General features: G+C 38.5%; 1 protein-coding gene across 1 annotated transcript in view; it reads left to right on the top strand.

The window, feature by feature from the left end:
* Positions 1 to 292: 292 nt before the first annotated feature.
* LOC139757912 (echinoderm microtubule-associated protein-like 6) overlaps positions 293 to 17,500 on the top strand; it is a gene marked incomplete at its 5' end in the record, with an annotated part of 241,329 nt that continues 224,121 nt past the window's right edge. The window contains 5 exon segments of the mRNA XM_071678858.1: positions 293 to 530; positions 700 to 763; positions 765 to 852; positions 7,604 to 7,737; positions 8,008 to 8,017. Of these exon segments, the coding sequence (XP_071534959.1) occupies positions 293 to 530; positions 700 to 763; positions 765 to 852; positions 7,604 to 7,737; positions 8,008 to 8,017 (534 nt within the window).

The raw sequence follows: 17,500 nt of genomic DNA, 5'->3' as shown, positions 1-17,500 counted from the left end.
CCCATCCATAAACAAATTAAACAATTATGGAGACATTACGCACCCCTGCCGCAAACTTACATTCACTGGGAACCAATCACTTTCCTCTCTTCCTACTCGTACACATGCCTTACATCCTCAATAAACACTTTTCGCTGCATCTAGCAACTTACCTCCCACACCATATACTCTTAATATATCTCTATCATATCTATCATATGCCTTCTCCAGATCCATAAATGCTACATACATATCCATCTTTTTTTCTAAGTATTTCTCACATACATTCTTCAAAGCAAATACCTGATCCACACATGCCAGGTTTTGCTATGACTTTTCAGAGGAGGCAGTAGTTGATGAGAGCGACATCCCTGAAGTAGAGTGGTCAACATGGACTGGAGTGTTGGGGCCACAGGTGGCAGGCATCTGGCATAAATATGCTGATATCTCAGATGTTAATACCTGTGATGCAAACTTTTATTTTGGCCTCTTGGTTACTGGAGATGACTATAGACTTGTCAAGTTGTTCAGATTTCCTTGTCCTAAGAGAGGTATGGACAGAATTCCCTTGTCAAAAGTATTTCTAATTTACATAAAGCAATGATTAAGCATTTCCAAGGTTTGAATATGTTCAATGAATAAGCTGAGGTAAATATGACATTACATGCAGTGGAATAGTGATCATACAATTAACATGGTTATGTTTAACTCTTTGTTAAGGATCCAAAGGGCACAGTTTTGTGGGTCACAGTGCACATGTGACAAATGTGTGCTGGACAAGTGACTGAGTATGTCGTGTCAGTGGGTGGGGCTGACCACGCTGTCTTTCTTTGGAGGTTCTGGTCATCACGTCGGATCTCTGCGCCTCCTGAGCAGAGAGGTTAGGTGCTGTAAACAAAAAAATTTGATAAAATAGTGATGGAGGGTAGTGATATGAGTGAATGCTACATCATCTAATTACATGTTCTACACTCATATTGATCCATCTACCCTCATGGGACTCTATCTGTACTCATCGGGCTACATCTACACTGATAGAGCTCCATCAGTACTCATGGGACCACATCAACACTTGTGGGATTCCACCTTTACCCATGGGGTTCTATCTACACTCATGGAGCTACATCTGCACTTGTGGAGCTCTATCTAAACCCATGGAGCTCCATCTACACTCTTGGAGCTCCATCTCTTGAGCTTTCTTTTCTGTCACATAACTCTTTTAAGATATATTTTGTGCTTTCAGGTTCACCACCTTGCTGCATTTACCTATATCTATGATACTTTAAAAGAATTTCTGTACATCTTTAAACAAGTTTCTTGCTTAATTTCTCACTATGACCTAAAGTTGGTCTTTCTCAAGTGTTGCCTATTGCATTGTCCAGTCCCAGAATTTATCATTTCGCGTGACCTCTCATCCAACCTTTTCTTCATTGTTCCTTTCTGCCTGATCTTGTCTCCGGGAAAACTTGGTTTGATCCTTCGTTTAATGGGTCAAGATCTTTAGCTGTCTAATTGTAGTACCATGCACTTTTCAAATTCTTAAGCCTTTTCTTTTTCTTTTCAATAGAGAAATCTATCCCTGCTGTTTTAGGAGCTTAGATGACATTGATAAAGATGTTTATGGCCTTCCAAAATTCCTTTAAGCTGGACTCATTTCCATTTCCTGTGTAGGGGTGATCTGTAGTCCAGTATGGCAGATATGGATTGTTTTCACTGTTCACAGCCTCCCTGATTAGACTTTTTGAAGTTTTGACAGTTGATTCAGCCATTTCATTCGACTGAGGATACTTAAGGTTGCTTGTCTTTTGTTGAAATCATTCTTGTCTGCAAAGTTTCTAAACTCCTTACTATTAAATTGTTGTCCATTGTCTTTGATAAGCACCCTTGGAATCCTGTATCTTGCAAAGTGAGCTTTCAGTTTTCTGATAACTGCACTGGTCCCTGTGGACTTTCCAAAAGTTGCTAAGATAGTCTAAAGTCAGTAAAACATCTTGATTCCTAAGCTCAAGCAAACCCATATCTACTCTCTTCCTTGGTCAATCTAGTACTATATCATAGGACATTAGGGTTTCCTTCAGTTGGACATTGGTGAATCACTTGCATATTTCACACTGGGTGATATGCTTTTTGATCTCATCGATCATATTCAGCCAGTATACAGCTCCCTTGTATGTTTAACTGAGCTTTCTCACCCATATAAGTCAAGTGTATTGCCTTTTTTATCTTGGCATACAAAGCATGAGGTATGACTATCCCATCTCCTTTGAATATCAGACCATTTTATGCTGAGAACTCATCTCAAACAAAAATAGCTGGTTGGGGACAATATCTTTGGTTTCAGTTTTGGTTTCCATTAGCGAATTCATTGTCTCGTCATTTCCTGTCTTCTCGTGACACTCTTGTCTGATGGGTAGGAAAGATACCATGCTTATATTGTCAAACATTTGTCCTCCATTTTCTGGTAAATGTATCCTTGACAAAAAATCTGCAATGTGCATGTCCCTTTCAGGCTGATATTCCTATTCTTTGTCATACTGGTGAGCTTGGAGCAACATTCCTTGCAGGTCAGGTGCTTAGATGCTTGGTCCAGAGGTTTTTCCATGATAGCATGATTGTAGAGGTTTGTTGACACTTATGACTTTGGTCAGTCTCTCAGATGTATATTGATGAACTTTGTCAGGCCAAATACAACTGTTAGCATCCTGTCTGTCTGTACATACCTAGTCTCTAGGAGTCAACTCTCTGCTTACTTATATAAGATATTGGTTTACAGTTCCTGCATCAACATAGCACCTGTTCTAAAAAAGAAATCTCAGGCTTCCTCATTTCTCTTTTACAATGTTTGAGCTTAATCTCTTGCTTCCTACATCTCTTTAACAGTTTATGCACTTTGCTATCATGATCATTATTAGCTAATTCATCATTGTCTCCAATACCAAACTAATGTATCATCATCTGTACATACAACTCCTTTCAGACCTTCCAGGGCAGCATTCAGCCTCTTTGGAGTATTTTACTACTCAGAGCTAAGCCAAATGGTAATATGAACCACCTATACCTTTCTATTGGTGTATGAAATGTAAGTAAATAGCTTGACTGATCATCAGTGCCAATAACCATTCCTTAGATCAAACTTTAAGAACAACAAACCTTTGAAAAGTCAGATGATACACTGTCATTTAATAGTAGTGGTTGCATTTCTCCTTTTTGGTGTGTATTCAGTGCTTGTGGATCATTGCAAATTCTAATGTCTGACATCATTTTATTCAGACATAAAAAGATGTATATCAATATATACACGTATACATACACATACACAGACATATACATATATACACATGTACACGTTCATACTTGCTTGCCTTCATCCATTTCTGGCACCACCCCAGCTCACAGGAAAGAGCATAGCCACCCCCTGCATCAGTGAGGTAGCACCAAGGAGGCAGACAAAAAAGACCACATTTGTTCACTTTCAGTCTGTAGCTCTTATTTGTAATGCCCCAAAATTATAGCTCCCTATCCCCATTCAGGCCCCAAAGACCTTTCCGTGGTTTATCCCAGACATTTGACATACCTTGATTTGGTCCATTCACAGGCTCATCGACCCCAGTATACCACATCATTCCAATAAACTCTATTCCATGCACTCCTCTCACCCTCCTGTATGTTCAGGCCCCAATCACTCAAAAGTTTTTTTCACTCCATCCTTCCACCTCCAATTTGGTGGAAGGGGAAGGATTACCTGTCTTGATAAAAGAGAGCCTAAAGTTTCAAGAGATAGTGGAGGATGGCCCATTCAGACAGTATATAATGGGAATAGTTACTTTAGAGAAGAAGGGCATTGTGGTGTTATTAGTATACATTCCTCTAAGGACCCGTAGTGAACTGGAACAAATACACAGTGATACTAATGAAAGAACAATCGGGATGCTATATGAAGTAGTGAAATGCTTACCTCTTAGAGAAGGAGGATTTCATTTGTAGTGGAAAAGATATGGGGATTTTGGATTCTTATTGAGACAAGGAGACAAGTTTTTGGAGTGCATATAGGAAACTTTCCTGCACCAGCATGTCATGGAGCATACTAGGATGAAAGGGACTCATACACCATCATTACTAGACCTGATCTTCACTCATACTAGCATGGATATTGAGAACATTATATATTATACACCATTTAGAAAGAGTGATCATGTGATGCTCAAGTTTGAATATGTGGTAAGAGAGGACATCATAAGAACAGTGATGAGACAGGAATATAGAGGAGATATAACCGTGGCAAATACACAAATTTCAGTAATTCCTTTGGTAACATAGATTAGGAAATATAATTCATTATCCAGGAGCCGGGAAGTTCACAGTGAAGGAGTAGAGGCATGGGTACCTCAAGCCTCAAATACAAAGGGAATAGTTAGAAAGAGGAAGGAATGGCTTAATAAAAGATGTCATAAAGCAAAGGAGCTTTTTCCTGAAGTGGCAAAGTTATTGATGGCACTCTAGCCAGCTAGCATTGCCAAGGTATATGAGAGCATGGGACTAGTATAAATGGGTAAGAAAAGAGGAAAGTCTACCTATACATCTCTCTAAATCTCCTTTATTTCTTACTTGTAGATTTCAAAACACTGCAATTCAAATCTGCAGTAACATTAGTAGCATACTGGGGTTAACCATAACCACCACTCTGTCCTGGAAAACCAACATGATGATCATCACAAAATGAGACTTCCTAAAAGTTAAAGGTGTTGTGTAGTAGCTGCAATCAGTGTTTTTAAGAGCAGCTATTCCATATATATGGGGGCTCCATGCATCATAGTAGGGAATATCATTTGTATATCTAGGGCATCTTTTCTTCTATCTCTCTTTTCCAGCATAGAAGCAAAATCCCTCCTTGTTTCCAACTTAAACTCCACCCCACCAGATGCACACCCATCAGAAGCCACATTCCCCAGACAAGCACAGGTTGCACTCTTTCATCTGTTCTTTCGACGTCACCTATCCCTACAATTCTACACATACTGTGTCTTTATATACCAAGACCCTTCATGCCACTGTTTCATCATATACCAATACCTTCATGCCTCTAAGGTACTACCACAACAAAAACATTGGGCTGTTACTACTCTATTGCCCTACACTATCCACTTATAGATACACACATATTATGACTTGTGGTCCCAACTGATGGATATGGCTGGCTTTCTGAGTATTGTAGGAGCCTCATAAAAGTAGAAGTGTTTCTTTGGGCAGGGAGCAAGTAAGTACTTTTTTAATTTCACTTTTCATCCAAGGTGGCCATGTTTTGTTCATGCCATGTTGGCCACTACAAAACACTGATAATGGTTTTAACTGGGCAAAATAACACAAACTAAGTTATTAGCATTATAGAAATATGTACAAAAATCTAATAGAGCAATTTGAAAGAACTTTGCTAAGGGATTTAAGTAATCAAATTTATGAAATATTAAAGAAGTGAAATAAAACAAAATCAAACAGGGATAATGGATCATAGAGTATCTGACAAACAGAAAATTCATAGTAGCAAGTAGAAATGTGTTTGAATGGTATTCTATCAGGTCCTAGGTTCAGGATTGTTCAAGATGATGATGTCAGACATAAATAAGAAATAAAAAAAGCACTGGATAGAAATGCTAGTGATGCCAGTGTTAGCAAAATGTTTGGATCACAAGAAAATGTGAAATGCAAATAGATTAAGATGTCCTGTATTAGAACAATGGGCTGAAGAGAACCTGAATTAATTCACTGAAGGAAATTTTAGATGGATTAGTTTTGGAATCATTAGAAAAATAAAGGTTGCACCGTACAAGGATCTAACAGGAAAAGAAATTGAAGGTAAATTGAATTTTAAGGGCATAAGGGTTATCGCTGGTGAAAGAGCTGGAACTTAACCCTTACTAAGTTATTCTTTCCAACCCTCAAAAGTCATATTTACAAGTTGTTTAAAAATTTATTTACACAGAATTTTGAAGATATTCATGTAACAATAAAAAACATATCTCTTAACAAATATATTTCTTCCATTATTTTCACTATGATAGTGCAAAGAAGTATTGTAGATGTTTCAGCACAAAATTCTAAAATGTGCAGGAATAAGGCCTGAGTGTTGGGTGAATTGCTTCCCACTCGGTATGATTTACCATTTATTTCACCTCTACCGGAAAATTGATATCTGATTATTATTATTGTTTTATATGATAGATTTTTCTTTTTATCATTGTGATTCACTTATAATTTTTCCATAACAACAGAGCTATAAGAGTTCTTAGAATTACCCACTGCACTTGTCAAAAGTATTTCTGTCAAGGACAGGTGGGTGCTGGCAATGCTGACCCCACTTTTGCTAAGATTCCTTCTCCTACCTCTTCTTGGTTAACTTTTGATACTAGAAGAGTCATAGTTCTTAAAGTTGCTTCCACACAATTTGAAGACAAATCATCATAATCATTAAAATTTCTTCCTCAAAAACTTATGAAAATAAGCTCTCATTGGCAGGTTGGAGAATGATTGACTGTGGGAATAAATCATCATGCACAGCTACCTCAGCAACCACCCAGGCATGGCATGAGGCCTTGACATTGAGACATAAAACTTGATTTGTGAATATCTGTTTAGAGGCCTCTGTCATTTGCTTGAATATCTGTAGAGATGTTAAGGGTTTGCAGAACACTGAAAAACTTTATGGTATAATGTGAGGCTGTGATTGGTTTATTGATGAGAATTCATGCTATAAAATGTAAAAAACTGATAATGAAACTGTTTGGTGCTTGAAAAGTATAGAAGAGTACTGTTGTATAGTCCCCAGCTAAACAAGCTGAAGCTAACAAGAGGGAGAGAATTCAGACACACTTTACCAACGAAATTAAAGGAATGGAGTACATGGACTGTCATAGGATATGGTAAGCACTCCATCAGTACAGTCTAAAAAAGAGAAACATAAAGGTACCTTATACATGGCAGCAAAAGATGGAAGGAATTAAAGAAAATGAGCAAACACTAAAAGCTTTACAGTGTAGAAAAAGTAGTGCAACTAAACCCACAAGTTTTCTCTGGAATACATAAATATGACCAGGCAAGAATATTAGAGCTCCACATGAAAAAGGAAATATTGTACTGGAAAATATTTTACCAAATGTAATAAGAATGTACTTGGAATAAGTACTGAAAGATTTAAAGATAAGAATTGACAAATGGCAGAAAGTGGTTTTGGATGACCTCAGTATGACAGCCATGGAATGCATGCATGGTGGTAGGGGATACCAGTACTTGTGTTGTGAAACAAGTGATAAATGTGTTAAGTACTAACAGTAATTCTGCCTCACAGTAAAATCTCAGTGTAGATAGGGACTTTTTCTTTATTGTATCTTGTGAGTAGGGAGGTGAGGACATGTTACTGTATTTAGGGTTCTGGCCATTCTTTTGATTAGTGGTTTTGCAGATCTTTCTGTCATTCATCCATATTATTTTTCATCACATATCTTTGTAGTGTTCCATACACAGGGAATAATTACTCTGATATACTTGGTGTCTCACATGGAAGAAACTGTTTCCTTACATTTATAATAATGTAAATAGATAGCAGGAGGCCTGTGACTGCATTTATTTGTCTACGGTAAGGTTGCCTTCTGCTCTGGAAGGGGAATCTGATGATGATGTGTTAGACACTGAGGATGAACTAGAGGGTATCCCAGAGCTCACCCTTGACTTGGAGGATGAATTAACTTAGAGCAAGAGCAAGATCAGGTAAAAGAAAAAAAATTATATTTTCTATGATTTATGATTTATGCAACCACTTGCATGTAAATATATACCATGCTTTCATGATACTATTTTATATATGTACCATGTATGATATTTGTGTTTAAAATTCTTTTTACCACTACTAAATTAATAGTATTTTAAACTGAAAAAAATTAGGGTTTTATGTTTTACATTCATTGGGGTTTTATGTTTTACATTCTCTTTGTAAGAGAAACCCAGCGGGCTTAGAATTTGAAAGTCTCTTATGCATAGTATGAGAAGAGTGAGGTTGAAAAAGAGGATACATGTGTTAGGAGTGAAGGGAAGGAGGAGAATGGGGAGGCCAAATTGGAGATGGAAAGACAGAAAGAAAAAGATTTTGAGTGATCAAGACCTGAACGTGCAGGAGGGTGAAAAGCCTGCTTGTAATACATTGAATTGGAACGATTTGGTGTGCAGGAGTTGATATGCTGTCAGTGGAAAGGTCTCTGAGACCTGGGTGTGGTTGTACAAAAAGTTTGTATGATGGAAGATATTGTTCAAGAGATGGGGGCCCCATATGTGTAAAACTCCTTTCCCGTACAGTACAGATAGGTAATTGATAACTTCTGCAGTTTCTCAGTTGAATCTGCCACCAGTGTTGTGTTATAAGCAAACAACAACTACCTCACTTTTTAGGCCCCTCTCACCTGCTAGAGACTGCAGATTCACTCCTCTTTCTAAGACCCTTGTATGTACCTCCCTCACCACCCTATCCATAAAGAAGTTGAATAACCATGGTGACTTCATTACATAACACCTTTCACCCAGAATCACTTGCTCTCCTCTTTGCCTACTCGCACACAAGCTATATTCTCTTGATAGAAACTTATCATTGCTTCTAGTAGCTTTCTTCCCACACATATAAGACCTCCGCACTGTGTATATATCAACTTGATGTTTACCAAGTAGGGGAAATCTGGAATAATTCGAAAAACACACTACTTGAGATTGAAAAGAGAAATATTCCATGAATTACGAAGAGAACTTGAAATATTTCAAAACCATCATTGATGAATAGGAGAATAGAAGGACTATTTTGCCAAAAGAAGAAAACATATAAGAAATTCAAATCATTGGGAACCTATGAAAAGCACCAGGAATTGATAAAAATCCAAAGAGAGAGTAAGGTCATAAGACAGAGTAAACGCAAGGAAGAAAAAGAATTTCCTTGAAAGTTAAGAACAATCCTAGGAATTCTTCAAATATATAAAACAAAGGAAGACGGTAGAGGAAGGAATTGGACAATTTTGAAATGAACATGACTCACTAACTACTGATGACAAGGAAATGGCTACCATACTTGATTATTCCTTTAACTCCAAATTCACAATTAAAGAGACATCTTGAATACCACAACTGAGGAAAATGCTTCAGGGATCTGATGAAGAGTTGAAGGTTAGAGAAATAAAGAGCTCTAAAGTACTTAGATAATGGACCATTTAAATCCTACCAAATTCAACAGCCCAGAGGACATACCTCCAAGATTTTTGAAGGAGGTCAGGAGACATATGATACACCCCATATCAAAAATGTTCAACATAGCTGTCAGATGGCCAAGTGCCAACTGCCTGGAAACTAGCAAATGTTTTTTTTTTTTTTTTTTTTTTTTTTTTGCCGCTGTCTCCCGCGTTTGCGAGGTAGCGCAAGGATACAGACGAAAGAAATGGCCCAACCCACCCCCATACACATGTATATACATACGTCCACACACGCAAATATACATACCTACACAGCTTTCCATGGTTTACCCCAGACGCTTCACATGCCCCGATTCAATCCACTGACAGCACGTCAACCCCGGTATACCACATCGCTCCAATTCACTCTATTCCTTTTCCTCCTTTCACCCTCCTGCATGTTCAGGCCCCGATCACACAAAATCTTTTTCACTCCATCCTTCCACCTCCAATTTGGTCTCCCTCTTCTCCTCGTTCCCTCCACCTCCGACACATATATCCTCTTGGTCAATCTTTCCTCACTCATTCTCTCCATGTGCCCAAACCATTTCAAAGCACCCTCTTCTGCTCTCTCAACCACGCTCTTTTTATTTCCACACATCTCTTACCCTTACGTTACTTACTTGATCAAACCACCTCACACCACACATTGTCCTCAAACATCTCATTTCCAGCACATCCATCCTCCTGCGCACAACTCTATCCATAGCCCACGCCTCGCAACCATACAACATTGTTGGAACCACTATTCCTTCAAACATACCCATTTTTGCTTTCCGAGATAATGTTCTCGACTTCCACACATTCTTCAAGGCTCCCAGAATTTTCGCCCCCTCCCCCACCCTATGATCCACTTCCGCTTCCATGGTTCCATCCGCTGCCAGATCCACTCCCAGATATCTAAAACACTTCACTTACTCCAGTTTTTCTCCATTCAAACTCACCTCCCAATTGACTTGACCCTCAACCCTACTGTACCTAATAACCTTGCTCTTATTCACATTTACTCTCAACTTTCTTCTTTCACACACTTTACCAAACTCAGTCACCAGCTTCTGCAGTTTCTCGCATGAATCAGCCACCAGCGCTGTATCATCAGCGAACAACAACTGACTCACTTCCCAAGCTCTCTCATCCCCAACAGACTTCATACTTGCCCCTCTTTCCAAAACTCTTGCATTCACCTCCCTAACAACCCCGTCCATAAACAAATTAAACAACCATGGAGACATCACACACCCCTGCCGCAAACCTACATTCACTGACAACCAATCACTTTCCTCTCTTCCTACACGTACACATGCCTTACATCCTCGATAAAAACTTTTCACTGCTTCTAACAACTTGCCTCCCACACCATATATTCTTAATACCTTCCACAGAGCATCTCTATCAACTCTATCATATGCCTTCTCCAGATCCATAAATGCTACATACAAATCCATTTGCTTTTCTAAGTATTTCTCACACACATTCTTCAAAGCAAACACCTGATCCACACATCCTCTACCACTTCTGAAACCACACTGCTCTTCCCCAATCTGATGCTCTGTACATGCCTTCACCCTCTCAATCAATACCCTCCCAAATAATTTACCAGGAATACTCAACAAACTTATACCTCTGTAATTTGAGCACTCACTCTTATCCCCTTTGCCTTTGTACAATGGCACTATGCACGCATTCCGCCAATCCTCAGGCACCTCACCGTGAGTCATACATACATTAAATAACCTTACCAACCAGTCAACAATACAGTCACCCCCTTTTTTAATAAATTCCACTGCAATACCATCCAAACCTGCTGCCTTGCCGGCTTTCATCTTCCGCAAAGCCTTTACTACCTCTTCTCTGTTTACCAAATCATTTTCCCTAACCCTCTCACTTTGCACACCACCTCGACCAAAACACCCTATATCTGCCACTCTATCATCAAACACATTCAACAAACCTTCAAATTACTCACTCCATCTCCTTCTCACATCACCACTACTTGTTATCACCTCCCCATTTGCGCCCTTCACTGAAGTTCCCATTTGCTCCCTTGTCTTACGCACTTTATTTACCTCCTTCCAGAACATCTTTTTACTCTCCCTAAAATTTAATGATACTCTCTCACCCCAACTCTCATTTGCCCTTTTTTTCACCTCTCGCACCTTTCTCTTGACCTCCTGTCTCTTTCTTTTATACGTCTCCCACTCAACTGCATTTTTTCCCTGCAAAAATCGTCCAAATGCCTCTCTCTTCTCTTTCACTAATACTCTTACTTCTTCATCCCACCACTCACTACCATTTCTAATCAACCCACCTCCCACTCTTCTCATGCCACAAGCATCTTTTGCGCAATCCATCACTGATTCCCTAAATACACCCCATTCCTCCCCCACTCCCCTTACTTCCATTGTTCTCACCTTTTTCCATTCTGTACTCAGTCTCTCCTGGTACTTCCTCACACAAGTCTCCTTCCCAAGCTCACTTACTCTCACCACCCTCTTCACCCCAACATTCACTCTTTTTTTCTGAAAACCCATACACATCTTCACCTTAGCCTCCACAAGATAATGATCAGACATCCCTCCAGTTGCACCTCTCAGCACATTAACATCCAAAAGTCTCTCTTTCGCGCACCTGTCAATTAACACGTAATCCAATAACGCTCTCTGGCCATCTCTCCTACTTACATAAGTATACTTATGTATATCTCGCTTTTTAAACCAGGTATTCCCAATCATCAGTCCTTTTTCTGCACATAAATCTACAAGCTCTTCACCATTTCCATTTACAACACTGAACACCCCATGTATACCAATTATTCCCTCAACTGCCACATTACTCACCTTTGCATTCAAATGACCCATCACTATAACCCGATCTCGTGCATCAAAACCACTAACACACTCATTCAGCTGCTCCCAAAATACGTGCCTCTCATGATCTTTCTTCTCATGCCCAGGTGCATATGCACCAATAATCACCCATCTCTCTCCATCAACTTTCAGTTTTACCCATATTAATCGAGAATTTACTTTCTTACATTCTATCACGTGCTCCCACAACTCCTGTTTCAGGAGTACTGCTACTCCTTCCCTTGCTCTTGTCCTCTCACTAACCCCTGACTTTACTCCCAAGACATTCCCAAACCACTCTTCCCCTTCACCCTTGAGCTTCGTTTCACTCAGAGCCAAAACATCCAGGTTCCTTTCCTCAAACATACTAACTATCTCTCCTTTTTTTACATCTTGGTTACATCCACACACATTTAGGCACCCCAATCTGAGCCTTCGAGGAGTATGAGCACTCCCCGCGTGACTCCTTCTTCTGTTTCCCATTTTAGAAAGTTAAAAAATACAAGGAGGGGAGGATTTCTGACGGACATTTGCTGGGTAGGCTTAACTGGATGTGTGTCAAGAAAGAGGGATCTGTATGTGGTATTCATGTACATGAAGAAAGAGCAAAAGTTGCTACCAGTATATAATGTGGGAGGAGAGCTACTAGAAGCAGTAACGAGTTTCTATGACAAGAATTTGGCGTGTGTGTGTGAGAAATGTGTGATGTTCTGGACATTGTGTTGAGGGAGTTAAACAGAAGGATCTTGAAAAGTGTATACAGTTGATATGAGGGCCTATGAGATGTACCAGTTCCCATTTGTGGATGATACAGCCCTGATGACACTCTCAAGACCTTGTATCTAATTATCAATCTACAATCCATGGGAAACAGAGAATTTTGTCTCTGGGTGAATTTTTCTTCGTGAAGATTTGGGAAGAAGAAGACATCATTTCTGTTGGAGAAGCTCAGTTACTGTGGGAAGATCGTTCATCTGGCCAAATTCTCGTCTCACTCAGGATATATTTCCTACCGGAGAACACACCCGAGGGAAGATGCGAGGAACATGGCGAGGGTGCTGAGTCACCGCTGAGGATACGAGGAAGTTGAGCTATGCGGGAGCTGCCTCGTCCTCTTGCCTGGTGTGGTGCCTCCAGTTTCTTTGCCATCTGAAGTTTGCATCAGCATTCACTCCTGCCTGCAGTAGCATGCTTTCCGACATGTTTCATGAGCTCCTCTTCGCCAACGGAACTACCTTGGCCACCAGTGATGCTACTACGTTTGTGAATCAAAAACCATTGCAACACAAACCTCGTCAGGTGGTAGTGTCCCGCAGTGTATCGAGACAGACTTCCCCAGAACTTTTTTAAAGGGGAAGTAAATGTTTATAGTTGCGTTACTGGAGTGATAGTTTTTCATACATGGTGCTTTGACAAGAAAATAGTGAAATTGGAAAAATGTAGCTTAGACATTGAAGCTTATTGATACAGTGGTTAAATTGATGAGAACTACTATTGACTTTTGTGTAAATAGATTAAACTTTTCCTTTTTCCATAGCCAGAGGTTGAACCATTATGTGACATTCATTTTTTCTTTTCATTTCAAGCTAGAAGTTTCAGTTTTCTAAATTGTTTCTTACATTTTTCATATGTATATATATGTATGTGTGTGTGTGTGTGTATGTGCGTGTGTGTGTGTATGTGTGTGTATGTGTATGTATATATATGTATATTATCCCTGGGGACAGGGGTGAAAGAATACTTCCCACGCATTCCTCGCGTGTCGTAGAAAGCGACTGGGGAGCAAATGTTACTTCTGTATATAAAAAGGAGACAAAAGACGTGCCTTGAACCAAGCCCCAATTAACCTTACATCAGTGTTAGTTAAAACGATGGAAAAAATAATACAACATAAAATTTTCAAGTTTCTAGATCACAAAATTATATCACATAATCAACACAGTTTCCATGGTAGAAGATCTTGCCTGACAAATTTGCTGGAATTTTGTAATGTTATCAGAATTGGGACAAAAAAGTACTGTGTGATGTAGTATATTTAGATTTCCATAAGGCTTTCGTTAAAGTACATCACAGGAGACTTCTACATAAACTCAAAGCACATGGAATCGGTGAAGAGCTCTATACATGAATCAAAAACTGGATTACCAGAAGAAAGCAGCATGTAGTATTAAATGGCAGAGCCTCAGATTGGCTAGATGTAACAAGTGGTGTGCCTCAGGGGTTAGTCCTAGTACCCACTCTTTTCATAGTATACGTTAATGACCTAGAAGTTGGTCTCATGTCTCCAAATTTGCTGATGACACTAAACTAGGAAGTAGAGCTGTAAACAGGCAGGACTGCAAAATGATTCAAAGAGATCTTAACTTGCTAGCAGAGTGGTCAGACATATGGGAAATGAAGCTTAAAGTAGATAAAGTTATGCACTTTGGAGACAAGAATATATATTATGACTACAATTTATTTGGAAACTCTCTAGCTAGAGTAAATGAAGAAAAGGACCTTAGAGTTATAATTAGCAACAATCTGAAGTACACTAAACATTGTCAAACAGCAAATAAAAGAAGGCAACCAAATTTTAAGTTTCATAGCCAGGAACATAGATTACTAGACACCAGAAACAATTCTCACACTTTCTAATTCTCAAATAAGACCACACCATGAATATGCAGTCCAGTTTTGGCCCCCAAACTATAAAAAAGACTAGGAAAAATTAGACCAAGTACAAAGATGCGTTGATCCCATCCCTTAGAAGTCTGGCATACAAAGAAAGGCTAAAATGATTAGAATTCTTCTCCCACAAAACTTAGACTTTGCAGCAACTTAATTAAAGTGTTGAAAATTCTGAACAAGTTCGAGAACATTAATCAGAAACATCTTTTCAGAATTTCGGTAACATAATTCAGAAAAATTTAAACAAAAAATACAAGAAAATCTAGTTACCAGGACAAATGGAATAGAAATCAAAGCTAAAAGATGTAGTACAGACGTGGGAAAGAGCTTCTTTTCCTATAGATGTGCTGAGCACTGGAATAAGTTACTGTCAGACATAGTGAATAGTAAGACCATAAATACCTTCAAAAGTCATTTAGACAGATATTTTGTAAATTCAGGTATACTCTGAGAAAAATGCCAGAAACAAACTGGTTAAATGACAGCGGTAATGGGGACAGTAGAAGGCTAATGTGCAGCAGTGGGGAGTCAACGATAGCTTAAAAAACTGCTGAGCAAAATTACATTTTCATGCCAAGTTAGATTTTATTTTTTACCAGACAATCCAGTCATGGGCCAGTCGGGCATCCTGTTGTCTGTCTTTTTTTGTGAAAACTCATGTAAACTTTTGCAAAGTATATGAGAGTTTGTCAGACAGCAATAACAGTTTGATTAGATTAGAGATGAATTTGATTATGATGAGATTAGAGATAGATTTAGATTATGAAATAAATGACAATAAACTCCTGATCTCAGATTACAGGTGAGCAAATTTTGAAAACATTAGACATAAAATTTACAGTACCAATTGGAAAAAACTTCTAGACATTCATACAGTAGAGGAAATGTGTAATGATTCTAAAAACACACTACTCAAGATTGAAAAGAAATGTATTCCATGAATTATGAAGAGAACTTGAAATATTTCAAAATCATGGATGAATAGGATAATAGAACTAATTTGCCAAAGAAGATAACATATAAGAAATTCAAATCAATGGAAACCAGTAGAAATTGCCAGGAATGTATCAAAATCCAAAGAGAGTATAAGAAGGTCATAAGACAGAGTAAATGCGAGGAAGAAAAAGGAATTTCCTTGAAACTTAAGAATGATTCTGAGGAAATCTTCGTATATATAAGACAAAAGAAGACAGTAATAAAGGAATTGGTCCATTATGAAACAAACAGTCACTAACTACTGACAACAAGGAAATGGCTTCCGTACTAAATTATTCTTTTAACTCCGTATTCACATTTGAAGAAATCTCTCGAATACTGCAAGCAATGAAAATGTTTCAAGGATCCGATGAAGAGGGATTGAAGGTTAGAGAAAAAAGAGCTCTGAATTACTTAGATACTTCAACCAATTGAATTATAACAAATCCAGTGACCAAGATAATTTAGATCCAAGATTTTCAAAAGAGTTCAGGAGACAGCTGATATACCCCACATCAAAAATATTCAACAAGTCTGTATCGGATGGCCAGATGCCAACTGATTGGAAACTAGCAAATGTTACTTCTGTATATAAAAAAGGAGACAATTAGTGTGCCTTGAACTACCACCCAATTACTCTTGCATTGGTGTTAAGTTAAATGATGGAAAAAATAATACAAGATAGAATTGTCACATTTCTAAATCACAAAATTATATTGGACAGTCAACGTGGTTTCCACAATAAAAGATCTTGTCTGACAGATTTACTGCAATATTTTAATGTTATTTATCAGAATTGGGACAGAAAAGTACTGTCTGATGTATATTTAGATTTCAAAAAGGCTTTCGACAAAGTACCTCACAAGAGACTTCTACATAAACTCAAAGAACACGGAATCGGTGAAGAACTCTGTACATGGAATCTGGGACAGGCTTACCGGAAGAAAGCAGAATGTAGTGGTAAATGGCAAAGCCTCAGATTTGCTAGACAAAACGAGTGGTGTACCACAGGGGTCAGTCCTAGGCCCCATTCTTTTCATGATATATATTAATGACCTAGAACTCAGTCTTATATCAAAGATCTCCAAATTTGGTAACGATACTAAACTAGGAGGTAGAGCTGTAAACAGGCGGGACTGTGAAATGATACAAAGAGGTCTTCCTAGCAGAGTGGTCAGACAGATGGTAAATCAAGTGTAAAGTTGTGCTCTTGGAGACAAGAAAATACGTTACTATAAACTATTCAGAAACTCTCTAAAGTAAATTAAGAAAAGGACCTTTAAGGTGTCATTAGCAACAATATGAAGCATACTCAACAGGGTTAAGCAGCAAGTAAAAAAGGCAGCCACATGTTAGGTTTCATGGCGAGGAACATAGATTACAAGACACCAGAAATAATTCTCACACTTTACAATTATCTAGTAAGACCACACCTTGAATATTCATTCCACTTATGGTCCCCAAACTATAAAAAAGATGAGGAAAACTTACAGCTAGTATAAAGATGAACAACAAAATTGATCCCATCCCTTAGAATACTTTACTTTGACACTGTCTCCTGCATTAGCGAGGTAGCGCATAAAAACTTGCGAAAGAATGGCCCAACCCACCAACATACGCATGTATATACATACATGTCCACACATGCACATATACATACCTATACATTTCAATGTATACACATATATATACATACACAGACATATACATTTTTTTTTTTTTTTTTTCTTTGTCGCTGTCTCCCGCATTTGCGAGGTAGCGCAAGGAAACAGACGA

The sequence above is a fragment of the Panulirus ornatus genome, chromosome 28 (assembly GCF_036320965.1).
Source record: "Panulirus ornatus isolate Po-2019 chromosome 28, ASM3632096v1, whole genome shotgun sequence".
Lineage (NCBI taxonomy): Eukaryota > Metazoa > Arthropoda > Malacostraca > Decapoda > Palinuridae > Panulirus > Panulirus ornatus.
The sequence above is the reverse complement of the archived record's forward strand: the minus strand, read 5'-3'. Positions and strand labels throughout refer to the sequence as shown.